Raw genomic sequence first — 21,441 nt, 5'->3', positions numbered from 1 at the left:
TTTTTTTCTCATTCATTGCCTTCATTTGCCTACAAAGACTGCCTCAACATTTTTTGATCAAATTACTCCTTACGTAATTACTTACCTACTTACTGAATCTGTCATAATCGACTTTTAGTCCAAGGATATTTTGTGAATAAGGCCCTTGATCTAGCTGCTTGAATCAAGCTTCAAGACCTGAAATATTTGTGTTTATATTGTGCTCACATAGTGGTCACTCCTACATAAAGCTGTGCTTATGTATGAAAACCTGGAGCCAGGCTGGGAACTTGGCAGAGACAGAGTGTCCTTTCACAGTGTGCAGAAGGTGGCTCTTGGATAGGTTTACAGCAGTCTAACAGCATTTTTTTCTTTTTCTTTTTTTCTTTTTTTTGTTGGCCCAACCCTCCAGCTCCTGTTATGGCTCCTAATCTGACTTTTCTTCTTATATACAACACTAGCAGGAATATTTTCCATCCAAAGGTCTCATTATTAATTTGCATCCAGTATACAGGGAGTGCAGAATTATTAGGCAAGTTGTATTTTTGAGGAATAATTTTATTATTGAACAACAACCATGTTCTCAATGAACCCAAAAAACTCATTAATATCAAAGCTGAATGTTTTTGGAAGTAGTTTTTAGTTTGTTTTTAGTTTTAGCTATTTTAGGGGGATATCTGTGTGTGCAGGTGACTATTACTGTGCATAATTATTAGGCAACTTAACAAAAAACAAATATATACCCATTTCAATTATTTATTTTTACCAGTGAAACCAATATAACATCTCCACATTCACAAATATACATTTCTGACATTCAAAAACAAAACAAAAACAAATCAGCGACCAATATTTCTTTGCAAGGACACTCAAAAGCCTGCCATCCATGGATTCTGTCAGTGTTTTGATCTGTTCACCATCAACATTGCGTGCAGCAGCAACCACAGCCTCCCAGACACTGTTCAGAGAGGTGTACTGTTTTCCCTCCTTGTAAATCTCACATTTGATGATGGACCACAGGTTCTCAATGGGGTTCAGATCAGGTGAACCAGGAGGCCATGTCATTAGTTTTTCTTCTTTTATACCCTTTCTTGCCAGCCACGCTGTGGAGTACTTGGACGCGTGTGATGGAGCATTGTCCTGCATGAAAATCATGTTTTTCTTGAAGGATGCAGACTTCTTCCTGTACCACTGCTTGAAGAAGGTGTCTTCCAGAAACTGGCAGTAGGACTGGGAGTTGAGCTTGACTCCATCCTCAGCGGCTGCACGCTTGACTTTTCTCAGTTCATGGGCAGTTATTTTGCGCCTTGGTTTTTCCACACACTTCTTGCGACCCTTTTGACTATTTTGAATGAAACGCTTGTTGTTCGATGATCACGCTTCAGAAGCTTTGCAATTTTGAGACTGCTGCATCCCTCTGCAAGATATCTCACTAATTTTGACTTTTCTGAGCCTGTCAAGTCCTTCTTTTGACCCATTTTGCCAAAGGAAAGGACACCTGATATAGGGTGTTGATGTCATTAGACCACACCCCTTCTCATTACAGAGATGCACATCACCTAATATGCTTAATTGGTAGTTGGCTTTCGAGCCTATACAGCTTGGAGTAAGACAACATGCATGAAGAGGATGATGTGGACAAAATACTCATTTACCTAATAATTCTGCACTCCCTGTAATCTTACAACATATTCACAGCCACAACATTATAATCATATAAACCAGCTAGGCGTAATTCCCTTTCACCTTTATTGTATTTAAAGAACATTTCTGAGCAGAAAAGACTGTAAGATAGTTAAAAAATGATTGTCCTTTCATCTTGTTGGATGTGGAAATTTCATATTTCCAACAAACAGTGTCAAACTCTTATGAGAACTTTTATGAGCTTTTCTTATATGAAAATATCGTGGTAGTGTTAAGCAACCACTGTTTGGTGATGACTGTAATAAATGGAAACAGTATTTGTTTTCCTCTCGCACATGCTCAGTGAAGCGAGGCTTATTCTCGGAAGACACACAGAGAGTGGGTGAGAGCGTGAGCAGATCCCGGTGGGGGTTTTAATTCTTCTTTTAATTTTTGAAAGTAATTTTTCTTTCATTTATAAATAGATTCATTGGTTTAAAAACAGCATTTGCATTGCATTTCATTTTCAATATTTGTTTCTAAAGTATAATAAAGCACGTGACTGGGTTTAATGGCTCTCTGTTAGTTGTGTCACATGTAAAACTAAAAAAAACAAAAACGCAAGTGGTTTCCGGTGTCTCTTTCAGTTTCTTTGTGTTTTTGTTTTTTTTAGGTTAGCTTCATAAAACCAACTTGAAGAGAGAAGAAACAAAAGACACACCTCAGACCAATATGCCTGCACACCTGCACGCTATGCTTTTTTTTTTTTTTTTTCAACAAATGCCTGGACTTTTGTTTTGCATGGTGTATTTAAGTATGACTTTCATGGCATTACTGATAATAATAACCAATCTGCATGACTTTGAGTTGACATTTATGACCCAGCAAAATCACCAATCTACATTCCAACCTGGCTCATATTAGTCACTCGTGTAGGTAGCATATAGAATTTTCACGTGTGTTTTAATAGGTTGATTATAGTTTAAATGCGTTTAAGCCAGTATCTTAGAATTCTTTTGAAGAATTAGTTTGCTTTTCTGTCATAAAGAGATAATCAGGATTGTGTTATTTCAGAACAAAGCCAAGTCACTGAACGACCGTCGTAGATTGATTTTTTTTTTATTCTTTCTCCACCCCCCACCCCCCAAAAACATAGAAATGACCTCACTGTTGAGTTTTCTCACACACCACCTCCAAGTTTTAAGTCTTGAGAGCTCCCACGATTGATACAGCTCTCTTCCTTCTCACCCTTCCCTTAGTGAGTTCAGATGACTCCAGACACGGGGTTTTAATTCAAACTATTTTAACCAGGTTTGTTCAGGAAGCAGTCGTTTCAGTAAAGCGCATTTGCAGGGGAAACCATTTTTTATTTGCTCCTTCCCCCCTCTTAAAAAAAGTTTTGTTTTTTTACCTACTACAGAGACAAACCAATGATTACACACAAAACACGTCTTTCTGCTTTTTCTTGCTTTTCAGTTCGTTTCTTTCTTTCGTTTTTTTTTTTTTTACTTGAGCTGTAATTAGTTTCCTGAACCCCTCCCTCTTTTCCGGGTTATTTCTCTGTCCTGTGGTCCTCAGCTCAGCGCGGTTATGACAGCTTGTCGCGCTTCTTCTGAACACGGTTTCCGCTGATTAACAACGTATAATCAGACATTCAAGTTTGCGTTGTCCACAGATGTCGCGACAGCAGTGTGGGAAAAGTGGAAGGGCAGGGAAGACGAATGCCCACTCTTTTTTCTGACAGGTAAGTTTTCATTCTTCCTTTTTTTCATTCTTCACTTTTGTGAGTCGAAGTTTTACTGTCGAAGCAGCGAAGACGGAACATTTGCATTGAACCCACGTTTTGACAACTTTCAGGTTTAAAAACTGCTTGCCAGGTCTTTTGGGGAGACCGGCACCAGCGTGAAGAGCAAGGTGAGGGCTTTTCACAGTATGGAAGGTATCCATCACATCTAAATTAGCTCTCCCGTTTGCTATATCATAGATGGCAACTGCCTCCCAATTTCACTTCTGTCTCTTTCTGTCTGCTTAAAGAGATGAGATCATATAAGCTATATATTCTGTGGTGTTCCGTTGTTTTTATTGAAGGTATTTGCAATGATAGTCTTCAAACAACAATAAACAGATCGCACGTTTAGAAGTTTGGAATAAGCTGTTTTGATCTTATTTATTTATTTATTTATTTATTTATTATCGTCCACTCTGAATTGGATAACTCATTTTAACTTCTTTTCTAGTGTATATTCACGTCACCTTTGTGTTTTGGTCACTCTTTTTAATGGCACACTTATAAATTTCAGACGAATATCTCCTGTTTTGAATCGGGAGATGTTGGGGGTTTTTTGTTTTGTTTTTTAAAACTAGGCCTATGAATTTTTAAAGCAAATGACAATGAGGCAACTATATCCATGTGAAATCTGTAAAACTAAATTTCCAAACGTAAAGGTATTTTTAATAGCAATTAGATGTCTCTCTGTGTGTTGTATACTTCTCATTATATAAAGAAAAAAAATCATATATGTCAGATCTGAATAAGACCCTGTTTTCTGTTTTATTTCGTGAATAATAACGTCCGCATATACAATAAAGAAATGCAAAATGTTACCTTTGTACTGTAGAAACTGTAAGTATTAAGATAAGATAAGATAAGACTTTATTAATCCCACAACGGGGAAATTTTTGCGTCACCTCAGCTCAGGTACAGATATATGAAGGAAATACAAAAACACAAATAAGTACAATCAATGAAAAAAAGTAAGATAATACACTATATTACAAGCGTACTTAGGAGTTGGTGAAATCTGATTCTGTGTTTCCTCAGAAATTCTTAAGTAAATAATTCTTGATAGAATATTATTTTATTTTTTTAAAACCAGAGAATTTATTGAACCTTCCCACCATTAAAAAAAATCAATTGAATGTAAATTTACATATATATGTATGCATTTGTATAATTTTTGCCACATCTATTTATTGCTTAAAAATAAATTAAAATCAGTTTTGTTAGGGAAAAAGTGATGAAGTCTCACAAACTCATGTATCAAATCTTGTGCAATTGGCGTTACGAAGTGACACTTTCTTTCTTTTGGACACTTGTCACATTTCTATGAAGGTAACACAAGATAAGATAAGAAAAGATTTTTATTGTCACTGTTACCAGAACAATGAAACACAGTTGTCATCTCTCCATTGGCAGAATGGAGAGCACAGAGAATGTACACAAAAAGGATATGCACAAGTTGTATACACACACACACACACACACACACACACATACATACATACATACGTACGTACATACGTACGTACGTGTGTGTGTGTTTATGTATGTTATACTGTAATAAATACAGTTTATAAATATAGTGCGAGTGTCCTTGAGTGTTAGCAGCACAGTTAACCTTCAATCAGGGTGTAGGTAGGGTACGTTTGACAGACTGTGGGTAGAAGCTTCTATTGAATCTGTTTGTCTTTGCAAGGCTTCACTGGATGTGCTAAAGTTATTGCAAAATAAACAAATATGGAGTAACCCTATTCTAAAAGAAACTGAACATTTTTTTAAGGTGGTTAGGTATTTCTGAAGAATAACATTATCAGTTGGGTTTATGTTCCTTCATGTTGTGTTTTCTCTCACTACAGAATGACCATGCGATGTTTATCGCTGCGACTAAGACGAAAGCAGTTCCTTCCTTCCCTCCTGTCATTGCTGACTATATCCATCCTGCTATTGGTCTGTGTCAAGCACAGCTACATCACTGAACCTTCACATATTGGTACGGACATGCAGATAATTCCCAAGTACAATATTGATTGCTCTGCTATTTATGACATGGACCCAGTGGAGGTGGGGAAATCTCTGCTGATCAAAAAGAAAGACGTTGTGGAGATTAAAGATGAAAGTCTAGCTTATCTTACCTCTAACTGTACTTTATTCAGAAAGTACAGGGGTTATGATAATGTGTGTGCCACAGAAGAGGAGCAAGACTTTCCTATTGCTTATTCTTTGGTTGTGCATAAATCTGCCTGGATGGTAGAGAGACTCATCAATGCACTGTACTCACCCAGTAATATCTACTGTATCCACTATGATCAAAAGTCCTCTGCTCAGTTCATATCAGCTATGGAGGGTTTGGCCCAGTGTCTGCCCAATGTCTTCATTACCAGCAAGAAAGAATCAGTATATTATGCAAGCATTAGCCGATTAAAGGCTGATCTCAACTGTCTGTCTGACCTTTTGGGTTCAGAAGTCAAGTGGAAGTATGTCATCAACCTCTGTGGCCAAGACTTCCCTCTCAAGTCCAACGTGGAGCTAGTGTCAGAACTAAAGCAACTGAATGGCAGAAACATGCTAGAGACGAGCCGACCCACACCAGCTAAGAAACAACGGTTCACCTTTCACTATGAGCTGAAAGATGCCAGCTTTGAATATCAAAAACTGCCAGTGAAAACAGAGTATGTAAAGAACCCACCACCACACAATATTGAGGTGTTCTCTGGAAATGCCTACTTTGTGCTTTCCCGGAAGTTCATTGAGCATATGAATGCCTCAGGTGTAGTGAAAGATTTTTTGTCCTGGTCAGAGGACACCTACTCCCCAGATGAACACTTCTGGGCAACACTTGTGCGACTGCCAGGTGTCCCTGGAGAGGTGGCTAGATCCAAGCCTGATATCACAGACCTGATGAGCAAAACCAGGCTGGTGAAGTGGCAGTACCTGGAGGAGCAGCTGTACCCACCGTGCACAGGGACACACGTTCGCAGCGTTTGTATATTTGGTGCTGCGGAAATGCGTTGGTTGCTGAACTATGGCCACTGGTTTGCCAATAAGTTTGACCCCAAAGTGGACCCTGTACTCATTCAGTGCCTTGAGGAGAAGCTGAAGGAAAAGCAGAAGTTATTTCAATCAGTATCACTGACTTGTCGTAAAGGTTAAACGATGGCTAAAATGGATCAGGAACAAATATTATGTTCTTTCAGTGATTTTTCAAATTTGACTGCTATTTCTTATACATCATTATCTTTGAAGTTACAAATCAACATAATTGATTAATTATAATGAGCTATAAGTAATAGCGAAGGGGACTAATCACTGTTTTCTGGTCTTTTAGAAACAAAAGTTTAAGTGGGAAAGACAAAATGCAGCGTTGAGATATGAAAATGGTGTTTACAGCTCTAATATGTTGCAACGTCGTTTGTTTAAGGAAAGCTGCCGAGCTCCGTTCTTTTCTCAGGGTGTTTCTGTCTCACTTGAGTCACTTGTTTATCTACAAAGATAATGTTGGTTTTATGGTAAATGGTAAATGGACTGATTCTTATATAGCGCTTTTCTACTCTCCCGGAGTACTCAAAGTGCTCTATAAATTTTATGTATTTTTTTTATGTATTCAGTTTTTAAGAGATTTATTTCTTAGATTTCTGTCTTCACAGAAAAGTCCAGTTTACCAAAACCACACCCACGAGGAACATGTCTTAGCAGAAACAGTCGTCTGCTTCTCATTGTGAATGGGGAAAACAGGGATAATATTTGTTTTTGTTAATTGGTTGAATGAAACTGTAATGAGAGGTAATTATACAATAATGACTGGTTACATTTTAAAAGCTAACATGCTCTTGCCTGTTTCTGACGGATTCCCTTTTCCTCTGATACATGTGTTAAAGTTTTACTACAGATTCAGTTTTCGGATCATTCTGATGGTGCTCTTGCAAACTATAATAACAAAATATTATTTCCTCAACACACAGCATGCTATCTGGACAGCCCCTTTTTCCATGAAATGCAATGGAACACACTGGATTGGTTTTTACACAGAATACTGTGTAAAACAGAGGAGAGGTCATCTATTCTATGTCATCTATTCCTCACAAATTAATCGAGAGCTAATTTGTTTGCAACAATCCAACTGGTTGATGGATACAAGCTGCTTTAGTAAGGGTTGATTCCAACTATATATGTAATGCAGGTTTGCATCAAACTATAACGTAAATTGGAAAAATAAACAGCCTCTCAGTGTTAGACTGTATATAAAAGATTAACAGAACTTGTTAGGTTATAAAAGTAAAGGTCATGGAGGAAACAAATGCAGTATGTGCCTGTTGATGGGGAAATAAGCCCGATGTTCATCTGATATGGCATTATCAAGTGACCTGCTTTAAACATGTCCTTAAATAGTTCCTTGTGATTTTCTAGTCTTTGATGCTTGAATTGAGTTGAACACAACAAGGTGTTCATTTTACAAATTATGGTCCTCAAATAAAGTGAAAAATGACAACATGATTCAGAATGGGCGTACTCTGTTATTTATAGCTAGTACTACTGAGCATGGATCGTTGCTTGGTTTCTCATTCAGATCCACCCCAAAAGTTATGCCTGGTTGGGGAAAAAAAACAAAACAAAACAAAAAACAGCAAAAACAAAAACCACAATAGTCAAAAGACTCTAAATAAAGGGTGGCCTCTTTTAATTACAGTTTATACTTTTCTTTTTTCTTTACTGCTTTCACACAGATGTTTTGAGTTTTACGATAGACAGGAAATGAACACTGCAAAAAAAAGTTCTGCTACAATTGGGATTTTGTACTGAAATACCTTAAATGGTTATTCATTTTAAAGCATTACTGCAACATGAATCGATATGCACACAAGAAAGTAAAAAAAAAAGAGGCTATCTCAAGAGGATCTCTATTGTTATCTGAGCTCTATTTACATGTTTACAAATGTCAGCAGTGGATAAACATAGGAACATATTGCAGCTACCACAACTCTGAGCAAAACAATAACTTGAAAAAAATGTGGTTCACATAAATCAACCATGGTTGTTTACAATTATAATTAGCACTGAGCTACGAGGCTCCTATTGTCGAGATTTCATCCTTGAGAACATAAACAGGAGAAGAGCAGATTGTCATGGTTCTCGCAGGACTGCTCTCTTTTGCATCCACTGTCTCTCTTTCTTGTTCTTTCGATTCTTAGGTGGAGTTGGGCAGGCGCTGGTGCATTGCGCTGACCCACTTTCAGCCAGCCTGCTTACCATTATCACATCACTTATGGGAGTAAAAGGGTCAGCAGAAACCTTACTCCTTGCCAGCTCATCTTCACCCTTGTGGTGGTAATCAGGTTCGCAACTTATGAGTGCCTTCGTTACCTGACCTTGTTCTCCTGTTTGTGCTCCGAGTTGATTCAGTGCCTTGGCTGGACTTGAGTTACCTGCAAATTGAGATGGGCAAACTAGGGCTTTCTGAAACAATGGAAAGTCTGAAGCAATTGTGCTGGATTTGTGTTGATGTTTTGAAACAATCTGACATCTAATCTATGTTTGCTCATCTTTAACGACATCATTTATTTACAGAACATTGAGCATGTCACAGATGGAGTCATGAAAGTTTATTCAATTACAGTAAATCATAGACTTTATGGGATGTTCCAGTTTTGCATATGAATAAAATGACCCGTATGAGAACACTACACATGTAAGGACAAGTAGAAGCTTGTTTTTTTTCTGCAAATCTATCACTGACACAATCAGCAACAACACCAAAACAACCCTCATGTTACTGTGGAAACTGACTTGTTTCGGCATTAACCCATGATATCTTACAGGTTTCTGACAGCAGGTAACTGGGAGAAAATCCTTATATACTGCTGAGGAATGCCAGTTACAAAAAAATTGTGCAGACTGGCAACAGCAGTTAATACGATGCAAACCAACCAGAAACACACAGATGAAAGGAGTCTGTAAAAGACTAATGGACAAGCTTTTTGTTATTGTTTGTTCTAATGTGTTTAGCCTACATGCTAATCTAATCACTCTAGATAAAGGTCTAACAGTCACTTACTCTTTTCTTTTTTTGTGGTCAGACTGTGTTATGAACATATTTCAAATGACAATTTATAGATGCTGATTGGCTGTCAGTGCTGCTGTGTAAGCTGTAAACCAGTAAACCAGTACTTGTAACCTGTTTGAGCATTATGCAGAAACGATACTTACCAAACAGAAAGTTTGTGCATAATATGACTCATCTTAAGGTATGCAGAGTGTCTATTGAAAGAATGTCTCTGACAAAATGTACAGTTTTCACAATCTTCCCTTTGTATAAGCTGTAATAATATTTCACTCCCACTGACATCTGAGGATTTGATCCCCATAGTGCTTTGCTGAGATAATGTACTTAACCTGGCACATCTCATGTAACTACTTCAGCCCTCTACTACTAATTCCTAGTGCATAGCCTAGTAGTGCATAAAAACTCAGAAACAGTATTTCCCAGAAATGTCACAATTTTCTCCATATTTCTGGTTAAAGGTTTGTATGACTTGCACACTGCTCATTTTAACTTTCCCAGTAACTGTATTACATGGGCTCAGACTCCGAATGCTGACAAGTGAAGTGCCAATTTTAGTTTCCTGTAAGAAAAGTGTTAATGTTTCTGGTCTGCAGTTCCTTTGAAATCATTTGCTTTTAACCCACAATTACTTTTCAGTACTTTTTCTTTTTTTCTTAGTTTTTCTTAATTTCTTTTTAAACAAAGCAGTCATTGTTCTCTACACATACTTTTTTCTTTAGAGTATTAGTTCTTTTCCCTCTTTGCTTTTTAAACATGAGTTATGTGTTAGAAAGTGTAGTTTCTTTGACTCATCCCTTATTCCCAGAAGAACTTAACTCAATTCAAGCTGCTAAGGCTTTTGCACACAGAGGCAGTGGTAGTGTTCAGGAAAAGGTCACAGTAAAACCCTCAAATAGCACATGAAATTGTAGCCCCTCACTTACCACATGTCTGAGAGGTGTCTGATTTCTACCAGGGCTGCGTTGCTCTGTTTTGAGCATAAAAGTTATACTAATGTTTATTTTGCACATCATGAAGAGCACACATGGTATGACAGATGAGGTCAGCTTAATTCAGATTCTAAAATATAAAAGAGGTTTTGTTTGTGCAGTGGTGATGCATCTTGGTCTTATTAGGTACACTGTTAAGTCAGCCAAAGAAACCCCTTGGCCCCTGTTCAAGGGGGTGAAGTCTTCTAATGGAAATAACTTTTAAGCCTCAGTGAATCATTTCTTAACAAGCCTCACAGTTCAGCCTCGAAGAAGAAGAAGTTTTACTTCTCAGATTCGCTGAGGTATTTTGATGAAATAGCATTACAAAATGCAAAAACAATGAAGTTAAAAACGTTAAAAGAGATTCCAATGATTTGAAAATAGTACACAGAACACTCTTTCTGTTTTAAAACAGAAATGTATTTATTTATTTTCGGAAAACAAGAGGTTTCTATGAAGAGTGTCTGGCCTCTCCCTTAGGGATAGGATGAAGAGTTCAATCATTTATGAATGGCTCTGACCCAAGACAATTTGGAGAGATTATATTTCTTAAGGCTGGAATGAGAACGCCTTGGTGTTCCCTCAGATACACTAAAGCAGGTGATTGGGGAAAGGGAAGTCTGTGTTTTTCTGTGGTGGAAGCTGCCCTGGAAGAGCATAAATGGACAGATGGATTCGTTCACTATGTTAGGACATGTGGGAACAAGGGCAAATCTTTCATGTCCTATTTCTCTGGAAAAGGCCCTTTGCTTGCTCAGCTACTTGCTAGTGGAGCCACAGGCTACAATGCCAAATAATACTTGCCTGTAATGTGCTTCACAGCATTGTCACAAGACATAATGTTCCCCTCTGTGATAATGTTTATGATGCACCTGAGCCTTATGAGGACCCAGAAAATCCTCCTGCAATCCCTCTGACTAGGGAGATGCAGCTGTTCAAAATTACTCTTAAGTGTTTTGTTCAACTAATCAAGTTGGTCCTATAAATTCAGCATTGGCACTGCTGGTGGGTGTCAGGAACCATTATGATGTATTTGTAGGACTGAGTCACAATGGGCTGGGGTGTTAGGAGGACAGCAGAGTTAGTTAAATTCAGATGGAAGAAGGCCAAGTCAAGAAGGGACCATGCTGAAGCCAAAAACACTCAAACTGGTGACAAATCTTACCAGAGCACAGACTACAGAGATATGGTCCTTAATATTATTGGAGGTGCAAACTGACAAACTTTGCATGGGATTCAAAGTACTGTAAGGGATGCTGAGCCCACAAATGTAGAGAAAACTGATCCAGTTCTTTCTAATGAAGAGGACACACTTGTTCTTGTTGTGGACAGTGGATCAGCTCTAGTAGAACCAGCATCTACTGCATCAGAAGGTATCAAATAAGGCTTAAAGAAGTCTTTGTCAAAGACAGATAATGATGATGATTATGTTACATGGTGTCAGGCTGGCGTCTGGTTCCTGGTCCCCGCTTCGATCTCCACACCTGCTCATCATCACTCACCTGCTGCTCATCATTCATGATTGCTCCTGCCATTATTTAAGGCCACACTGGAGTGCTGGTTTTTGCTGGGTTGTTGTACTCACCTTGGTTAGTGTAGCGCCAACTCGCTTTGTGAATCATATCGTATCTCATTATGTTTCCTGGTTTTCCTAATGAACGTTTCTATTCTCTGTACTGACCCTTAGACACTGAGTGAGTGTGACTGAGTCACAGACTGTGTGAAGAGGAGTGTCCTGGACCTGCCCCTGGATTTGTGTTAGAGTCCTGCCCGACATCTGTGACAACATAGTCTTTGAAATTGTGTAACTTATTTTTTAAAGAACACCTTCATATGCCATATTGTTTATATTTATTAGTTGTTTAGTCAGTGGACTGAATGTTACACAGAAAGTTACCACCAGAGCTCTTCTTTGTAACACTTGAAATAAACACACTTAAAAGTACTGTGTGATTACTGTTCTAACTGTTCTCTGTAATATTTGAAAAAATGTTTCAGTATTTTAGACTTCTTTTTTTTCTTTTTTCCTTCTTTTTTTTTTTTTTTTTTTTTTTTTTTTTGAATAATGAGGACAAAAGTAAGCCGGATTATGTGAGCCATTGAAAACCAAGGAAAAACCGAAAGCAGATGATTTTTATCTGCATTACACCTTTTAAACAACAGGGCCCTGAGGATTAGGATAGGCCAACAGTCCTTTTAGGCATTCTAGGTCACTGACTGGAGCACCAGTACAGAAGAGTTGAACAAGGCTTTGCTGTATAGTGTTCCAGGAAATGAAGTTATTCATGCCAGTCAGTTCAGTTAGTCGGTCAACCATTAAAGTTGGTTTGAGAGCAAGTGAACTTGATTTATGGAATGTCTGATCCCAGGAGAAGGGTAGATCTTAGATTTGAACCTTTAGATTTGAACCTTAATTGCACACGCACACACCACTTGAAGAACCAAACAGAACAACATAATCTGCAAAAAGCAAAGGTAAAATCCTGTAGCCACTAAAGTGGAGACCCTCCACCTGGTTACATCTGGCTACATCTAGATATTCTGTTCACAAAACCTATGAACAGAGTCAGTGACCAAGGGCAGCCCTGGTGGAGTCTAGCATTAACCGGAAAACAAGTCTAACCTCCACAGTATACCCACATGAACCCGGTAAAACTACTTCTCCAAGTCCACAAAACATATGTAGACTTTTTTACAGGTTGGGCAAACCCCCCTACACCCTTGAACATCTTTGAGAGGATAAAGCCGTGGCCCATTGTTCCATGGCCAGGTCAAAAACTGCATTGTTCCTCTTAAAGTGAAGGTTTAACTAACAGATGGACTCACATCACTAGTACCGAAGTGTAGATTGTCCCGGGCTGAGAAGTGTGATACACCTATGGTTGCAGTACACCTTCTCCACACCCAAGGCACCGCCCAGATGTCCAGGCAACATTGCAGAGACAGGTCAGTCAGGACAACCCTACAACATCCAGTCAGTGCAGTCGGTGCTATCAGTACCAGACTCATCATAGAAGGTGTGATTATAGGATTGAGGAGATAATCAAATCTGAATTTGACATTGGCTGCATCCCACCATCACTGTAAACAAGAAAGTCCTGGGTTCACATCCAGGCTACAATTTTTTATTGTGGACACATGCACACATGCTCTCCCTGTGCATTAACTGGTGACCCTAATGTGGTCATGGATGGATGAATGGATGGACTGATGCTTGAATGGATTCCTTTTGGGGTTTTCTTTTTGTTTAGTTTTCTTTTCTTATTTAAATAGGGTTGTAATGTTCTCAACTTAATAATAATAAAACTAATAAAACAAGTAAACATATAACATACATAATTTCCTAATCAAGTATTCTGATGAACCTTTTGTTAAATATGTTTCTGCTTTGAGGTTTTGACTCCAGTTTACACAAGGCTGCATTAAAAGTTCACGAGGTGAGCAAAACTCTTTCGTTAAGTGAAACTCTCGAATCTATTAGTGGAAAATATTTGCTCATGCGATCTACAAAAGCAGTTACTCAAGGTGTGGTTGTGTAAAAGCATTTGTAGAGCAGCCTTGTGAAGCAAAGTAGATGTCAGAGTACATTACAAGCCTATTTTAGACAGAAGGTTTCTAGTAGAGTTCATTAAGGGGCTATTTAAGAGGTCAGTAAGTTGACTTTAATTGCAATTAAAAGGTTATTTGTCACAGAAAAAAAAGTACTATTTTCAAAACGTAGGTAAATTAATTTTTGTTTTGAAAGTTTGATTGTTTTGCAGCAAAAATCTTTATATCATTGTGGAGGAGGACAAAAATACCACATTAAAGTGAAAAGTATCATAATAAGAGGCAAACTCACTGAGAATTATCTCTACTCTGCACTTCTCAGTAGTGCGGAACATTTAAGCTTATTGTTTTTGTCATAACGGCTGCAAATGTACTTTTTTGGTTCACTCACATGAGATGCAGAAGGCTGTTTTCACTGACTAAATCTTTGTAAACCCCCCCAGTACAACACCTGCCCAGTATCAAACAGCAATGAGGCTTTTGCAAATGAACATTGACTGGCATCACTTATTCCTCAGCTTATCATCGTAATCGCCAGCTCAGTGTTTATATTACTGGATTTTACTAGAGTAGCTTTACACGATTAACAGTTAAAATAATCCTTGTTTATTTCACGTACTGGTCTTTGGTGCAGCCTGCCATGTCATACTTTGTCTGAAACAAGCTGTTTTAGTTTCCTTCCCTTGCCCAAGAAAATGTATTACTATTATTATTTATTTATTATCCACTCTTCATCACAAGGATGACTAAACATATAAGCATTACTTCATTATTATGTCCTCATTAAGGACAGAGTTGTTGACTCTTCACTGAGGTGTCCTTTGTCATCTGCTTCTTGCTTTAATGCCTACAGGACCTGACCAGGCATACAGCCAGAGAAGACATCTGCCTACACGCTAGGTTGGTCACAGGCATCGCTCTAAGAGCTGCACTTCCCTAAAGGAAGCATGAGAATCACCTTACACAGGGAACAGGTGGGGGATTAAGATAAGATAAGATAAGATAACCTTTATTAGTCCCACACGTGGGAAATTTGTTTTGTCACAGCAGGAAGTGGACAGTGCAAAAGTTATGACGCAAAAATTAGAATACAATAAGAATAAATACAGTACACAGCTGTACAGAATAGAATAAAATAATATACTATATACAGTAGAATAAAATAGAATAAAAATATACAATAAGATAAAAATAGAATACGAATGCTATATACAACTGAGTAAAAATACAACGATGCCAGAAAAGATTATTGCACTTAGTGTTATTGCACATGTGTGGATGTGTGTGTTTGTTCAGTTAAAGTCTTTGTTGTGGAGTCTGACAGCAGTGGGGAGGAAAGACCTGCGAAATCTCTCCGTCCCACACCGTGGGTGCCGCAGTCTCCCACTGAAGGAGCTGCTCAGTGCTGTCACAGTCTGCTGCATGGGGTGGGAGACGTTGTCCAACAGGGATGACAGCTTAGCCGCCATTCTCCTGTCACTCACCACCTCCACTGGGTCCAGAGGGCATCCTAGAACAGAGCTGGCCCTTCGGATCACCCTGTTCAGTCTCTTCCTGTCCCCAGCAGAGATGCTGCCGCCCCAGCAGACCACACCATAAAAGATAGCAGAAGCCACCACAGAGTCATAGAAGGTCTTCAGGAGTGGGCCCTCCACCCCAAACGACCTGAGTCTCCGCAGCAGGTACAGCCTGCTCTGCCCTTTCCTGTAGAGGGCGTCTGAGTTATGAGTCCAGTCCAGTCTGTTGTTCAGATGAACACCAAGGTACCTGTAGCTGTCCACAGCCTCAATGTCCATACCTTGGATGTTCAGTGGTTGCAGTGGAGAATGCTTGTGCCTGCGGAAGTCTACCACCAGCTCCTTGGTTTTACTGGCGTTGATCTGGAGGTAGTTCAGCTGGCACCAGTCCACAAAGTCTTGAGTCAGTCCTCTGTACTCCTTGTCGTCCCCATCAGTGATGAGGCCGACTATTGCAGAGTCATCAGAGAACTTCTGCAGGAAGCACTGGGTGGAATTGTGGGAGAAGTCTGCAGTGTAGATGGTGAAGAGGAACGGAGCCAGAACCGTTCCCTGTGGGGCCCCCGTACTGCAGACGACCCTGTCCGACACACAGCCCTGAGTCCTCACATACTGTGGTCGGTCGGTGAGGTAGTTCAGGATCCAGGTAGTGAGGTGATGGTCCACTCCAGAGTTCTCCAGCTTGTCCTTCAGAACCGAGGGAAGAATAGTGTTGAAGGCACTGGAGAAATCAAAGAACATGATTCTCACAGTGCTTCCAGCGGTCTCCAGGTGAGCGAGGGAACGATGTAGGAGGTGAATGACGGCATCATCCGCGCCAATGCCAGGCTGGTAGGCAAACTGAAGTGGGTCCAGTGATGAGCTTATTAGGCGCCGAAGCTGAGCCAGGACCAACCGCTCCAGGGTCTTCATCAGGTGGGATGTCAGAGCCACCGGCCTGTAGCTGTTGAGGTCCTTGGGGCGTGAAGTCTTTGGCACTGGTACAACACAGGAGGTTTTCCAGAGCTGTGGGACTCTTCCCAACCTCAGGCTCAGGTTGAAGAGGTGCTCCATCACCCCACACAGTTGGTCCGCGCAGGACCTGACGACCCTCGAGCTGATGCTGCCTTCTTGCCATTAATCCTCCTCAGTTCCCTCCTAACCTGGGTGGTTGAGAGAGACAGGCTGGAGCCTTGTGTTGAGTGTGTATTGGATGCTGTTGTTGGGGGTGGGGGGGAGTGAGCAGGGTGAATAGAGGAGGTGTGAAGTGTCTGAGGTGTCAGAGGTGGAACAGCAGCAGTGGGGGTGGGTGAGTCTGCAGCCGATGTTGCAGACTGCCTCATTATTTAGAGGAGATTTGATCCACTGAGTATTTAAGGTATTTCTCGTTGTTCATTTTATGGTTTTGAACCCCCTATGAATTTATTTGAAATCATTTTCACACTGTTTTTACTTATACACATCTGTAAGTATTAACTTTAGCCTTAGACGTTGCTGGTCTAAAAGCACAAAATGATAATAAACTTTTAAAAAAAAAGGCTCACCAGTGTTGAAAGGGTACCTATTCTGCACATTTCCAGCTCCACTTATTTATTCTTGAACTTAAGTTTTGAACGATTGTGAAACAGTTTTTGTCTCTTACTGGGCCTTAGTGAGCAAAGTAGAAGCTTTATGCAGCAGGAAGGTGGGGCTTCTGGGCTAACAGCCATAACTGTGTGCCAGGCATTACTATATTAAGAATACTTCCTCTTTCTGACATCGTAATGAGCTAAAGAAAACGGTCTAAAAAAGAACATTGGGAGGAGCCTGAAGTTTCTGGTTAACATAGATAACTTATTGGTAAAGTTTGGTATTGACAGAACAGCACAAGAGACATTACCGTATTGAAGCCCACTCTCACACTACCGACTTCATTTCATGAGTTCTTTGAATCTATTTTAACTTTTAAAACAAATTCTACAGTAGACCAGTGCTCATATTAAATCATGTTTTGACTCAAAATTACACTCACAGTGAGTTTCAGTTTGGTTTCACTGGTCCCTTAATGTGACATGCCTTTGTATTTGAATCATTTATTCCAGCAAAGAGCAGACTTTTTTTCAGTTGTAGTTTGTTAGATTAAACTTTGAGGCCTTAAATAGTGCCTTACATATTCATTATAGCACTTTAAAACTATTTATCTTGGCTTTAGTTGTGAGATTTTGCTGTTTGTGTTGATAGGCTTTAGTTATCTCACCTCCTAAAAAAGAAACGTGTATAGTGGCTTTAATGTGTCTTTATAGACCCACCACCCACATGTTTGATAAGCTAGTTCAGGAGTAGCAAAAGAATAAACTGTGCATATTTGGAAACTCATTTCAACACATCTGGCTCAGACTAGTCCCACTAGGATCAGTTATCTAAACAGTGGTCAGTGCACTAATTGACATTATAAGAGCAATTTATAATGTCTTATGTTTTAGAATGTGGTAGATTGCGTAGAATGTAGTTAATTAATTATTTTAGTCAAACAAAATGCCAATGATATTGTTACTCACACCAGGAGATTCCTTTTTCTGTTAAGCTTTCTATTTCTGTTATTCAAGACATCAGTCTCTAGAGCTCAAGAGTTTCAATTCTTGCTTAAAGGGAAAGGAAAAAAACTGAGTTTTGAATTTGTTTTTCCTCCCTTTTAACAAATTTTGAAACATGGTTTTGTAATGTTAGCTGCTCACTATTAAAAGATATGGTATTCCTGTGAGACATGTGTAGAGAACAAACCGAACAGTCACGTAGTTCTAAATATTCCAATAATTTCTTTTCACTTTTTTCCTTTCTGATCACATCTGTCTACTTTGTCATGTTGCTGACATCTAGAGATGCATGCTTGTTCTTATTGTAATTGCAAGGACATTAAATAATCCAATGGTGTTTCATAGGTTTGGGATTCACTGTTAGAAGTTTGGATTGTGGCGCGTGAATGATATGAAATAGAATATGAGCACTGTTTCTCCAATTCATCAGTTTAGTTTATATGCTCTACGTTTGATTCCTGCATTAAAAAGTAAATTCCAAAATGTAAAAACAAAATAAAGAAAAAAAGTTTTTCCGAAGAGTCCTTGAAGATTTTCAGGGTCAGAAATGTTGGACTCCAAAAGCATTTTAGATTCTAGAGAATCAGTGAATCTGGTATTTTTATTTTATTATATTTGAGTCACATTTGGGCTTTGAGAAAAGATTTTACAGTAAAATGTTCAAAAATTGAAAGGCTGTAGCAATTGGTGTCAGAATAGGATGTAGCAAAGTGAAAGTGTGTTAGAGCAGAAGCAACATTTGAATAAATGGTGTCTCACAGTGATCACATGTCAACTTTAAGGTGAAGGGGACTAAACCTCCACAGGGAAGCACTCCTGACATACTTTTGTATGTTTCTGATTTTCTGAAATTTCTGAAATACCGGTTATTCTTGCATCACTTGTTAGCTGTTGTGTAGCAACAATGACTGGTATCTTAAAATTAATGTACCAGGTTCCCATGAAGAAACAATTAGTAGCTACAGTTGTATGGACCAACAGGATGAGCTAAGAGAAAGCAGAACCAGGTAGCAGACTTTATGAGCTCGCCAGAATCAAAAATAGGAAAGGAAACAAACACCAGCTCCTCCCATTTCCCCTTTTCACACATTTCGCCTTGTGCTTGCACTAAACAAATAGTTCTCACCATCATGAACATGAAGCAATTTTGAGTAAAATGAAACAAAAATATATAAAATCAAATCTATATTTATTCAAATACTTAATATTTAAATAAAAATGAGCTTGATATAGAGAGAAACCAATTAAGACTATTTCATTTGACTGCTTCAATTACTTAAAGTCAGCACTTTGGGCAAGTACTGTATGCTTTGATCTTTCTTTTATGTGTTATATCACTTCATTTACACGTAGAGGCCTGATTAATTATTGCTTCTTAAATTTCCTAATATGTTCAAGACATTGGAGTTAAGACTTGTTATGTATATCCTAATTTGCTCTGGTAAACAAGATTAAAGATCTTTTGGAATATTTTATTTTATGTTTTATTATTCACATAATATACAGCATTACAGTTACAACTATGTAATACAGAAATCCCATAATAAGGAAACATTTCGAATGAACACGTTCCAGGTTGCATAATGTTCATACAGAACACAGAAAACCTTATAAATGTTCACAGTAAACCGTTTCAGTAATCACTCTTTCGACACTAAAGTACTGCGTGTTAATGTTTATCGTCCCCATTGTTTAGCCACTCCAGTCTCTTAAGCAAAGATACTGATTAAATGACCAGCATTACCTTAAAACATGACATTGCTATTTACCTGAGGCCGTGCTCTTTGTCTTAGAGTGCTTGTATTACCTTTACACACAATGTAAATTCAAATGTGAATGTACCCTTGTAAAAGTTTTCAAGTCAAAGACTTTAACTTTAGAGCAGCTTTTAGTTTCTTCATGGCACAGATTCAACAAGGTACTGGTAATGCTCCTGAGAAATTTGGGTCCATGTTGACATGACAGAGTCACACAGTTGCTGCAGATTTGCTGGCTGCACATATTTGTGATCCTGTTCCACCACATCCCAGAGATGCTCATTTGCATTGAGATCTGATGACTGTGGAGGTCATTTGAGTGCAATGAATTCAATGTCATGTTAAAGAAATGGGTTTGTGATGATTTTAGCTTCTGATTGATACACTAAAGATGGGAGATGGGTGGTTGTAAAGGGATGGACATGGCCAACAGCAATACTCAGGTAGGCTGTGGCATTTATCTACTGTTCATATTGATTTTAAAGAGTTGATACTGTGCCATGAAAACATCCCCTACATCATTACACCACCGACACCAGCATGAACCAGCATCTACTGATACAAGGTGGGATGGATCCATGTTTTTATATTGTTTACTTTAAATTCAGACACAAATCAAGACTAATCAGACCACTTCACTTTTTAAATTTTTTTATTTTATTTCTGTTGTTCAATTTTTCATCTTTTTTCACTCACTATGTGTGTATACACCTCTTTGTATTTGATTATTAGTCATTATTAATTTATGGTTCTCTTCCACAATGTGTTTTTATCCTGTCTTCCTCCTTTCACCCCAACTGGTCATGGCATATGGTCACCCCTCACTGAGCCTGATTCTGCTGGAGGTGTAAACTTCAGCTGGTCACCTTGACCACGTCTGTAAACATAAATGCACTGAGGTGCGGCCATGTAACTGATTAAATTATTAACAACCAGCTGAACAATTGTACCCAATAAATTTTCCAGAGAGTGTTTACATTTTGTTACAGCAATGTCTGCTCATATAAACCATGACTACATAATGAAGGGAGGTAAAACAGCTTGTTTGATGATTAACTAAGGGCCTGAACCAAGGCAGTATCTAATGAAGTGGCCAGTGAGTGTATTTGCCTATGTAAGAGTTTTCTCTTTGCTTTCCGTCTCTAAGGTGAGATATGAAAAACTAAACTGAACTGACTGTATTTTGGAAAAATGTAAAGTTTAGAAAGTATAATCAACTTTTTTAAAACATTGCATTTATAAAAAAAAAAAAGATTTGTATCTTTTGAGAAATTGAAAAATTTACAGGGAGTAACAGTGTGGTGGCAGTCAGTGTGTATATGCAGTGATTTCATTAGGCTGTGCAACGAAACCTCCTTTCAGTAAACCTAGAATAAATCATGGTATATAGTAAATAATATTATATAGCACTAACATGTAACATGTAACATGACATATAACATTTATCACTAAAAAACAGAGTTGTTTGTTAGTGCTATTTTTGACTAGAGAGCTTGGAGATCTTACAACCCATGAAGTGCACATTGTGTTGGATCTCACATCTATTGGCCTAAGCTGCAAATTTACCTGAGATTTGGGTCTGTGTTCTGCTACGAAGCAAATATGTATCTTTCCCTGAATGTTGAACTCTTATATTCAGTGATGGTAATGTGTCA

The 21,441-nt window shown here is 38.6% G+C and overlaps 1 protein-coding gene and 1 long non-coding RNA gene across 2 annotated transcripts; both read left to right on the top strand.

The window, feature by feature from the left end:
• Positions 1 to 3,164: 3,164 nt before the first annotated feature.
• On the top strand, positions 3,165 to 6,931 carry LOC113025422 (glucosaminyl (N-acetyl) transferase 4). The gene is made up of 3 exons (XM_026173139.1): positions 3,165 to 3,346; positions 3,460 to 3,516; positions 5,239 to 6,931. The coding sequence occupies exon 3, from the start codon at positions 5,240 to 5,242 to the stop codon at positions 6,530 to 6,532; it is 1,293 nt and encodes a 430-aa protein (XP_026028924.1). The 5' UTR covers positions 3,165 to 3,346; positions 3,460 to 3,516; position 5,239; the 3' UTR covers positions 6,533 to 6,931.
• Positions 6,932 to 11,402: 4,471 nt separating this feature from the next.
• On the top strand, positions 11,403 to 12,356 carry LOC113025424 (uncharacterized). Its single transcript, XR_003272791.1, has 3 exons — positions 11,403 to 11,784; positions 11,856 to 12,000; positions 12,099 to 12,356. It is a non-coding gene; the product is annotated as an uncharacterized LOC113025424 (long non-coding RNA).
• Positions 12,357 to 21,441: the final 9,085 nt, after the last annotated feature.

Source organism: Astatotilapia calliptera, chromosome 7 (genome assembly GCF_900246225.1).
Source record: "Astatotilapia calliptera chromosome 7, fAstCal1.2, whole genome shotgun sequence".
NCBI classification, from domain to species: Eukaryota; Metazoa; Chordata; class Actinopteri; order Cichliformes; family Cichlidae; genus Astatotilapia; species Astatotilapia calliptera.
The sequence above is the reverse complement of the archived record's forward strand: the minus strand, read 5'-3'. Positions and strand labels throughout refer to the sequence as shown.

Excerpts from the sequence above, each read along its gene's own strand:
- LOC113025422 (XM_026173139.1), top strand. The coding sequence starts at position 5,240 with ATGACCATGCGATGTTTATCGCTGCGACTAAGACGAAAGCAGTTCCTT.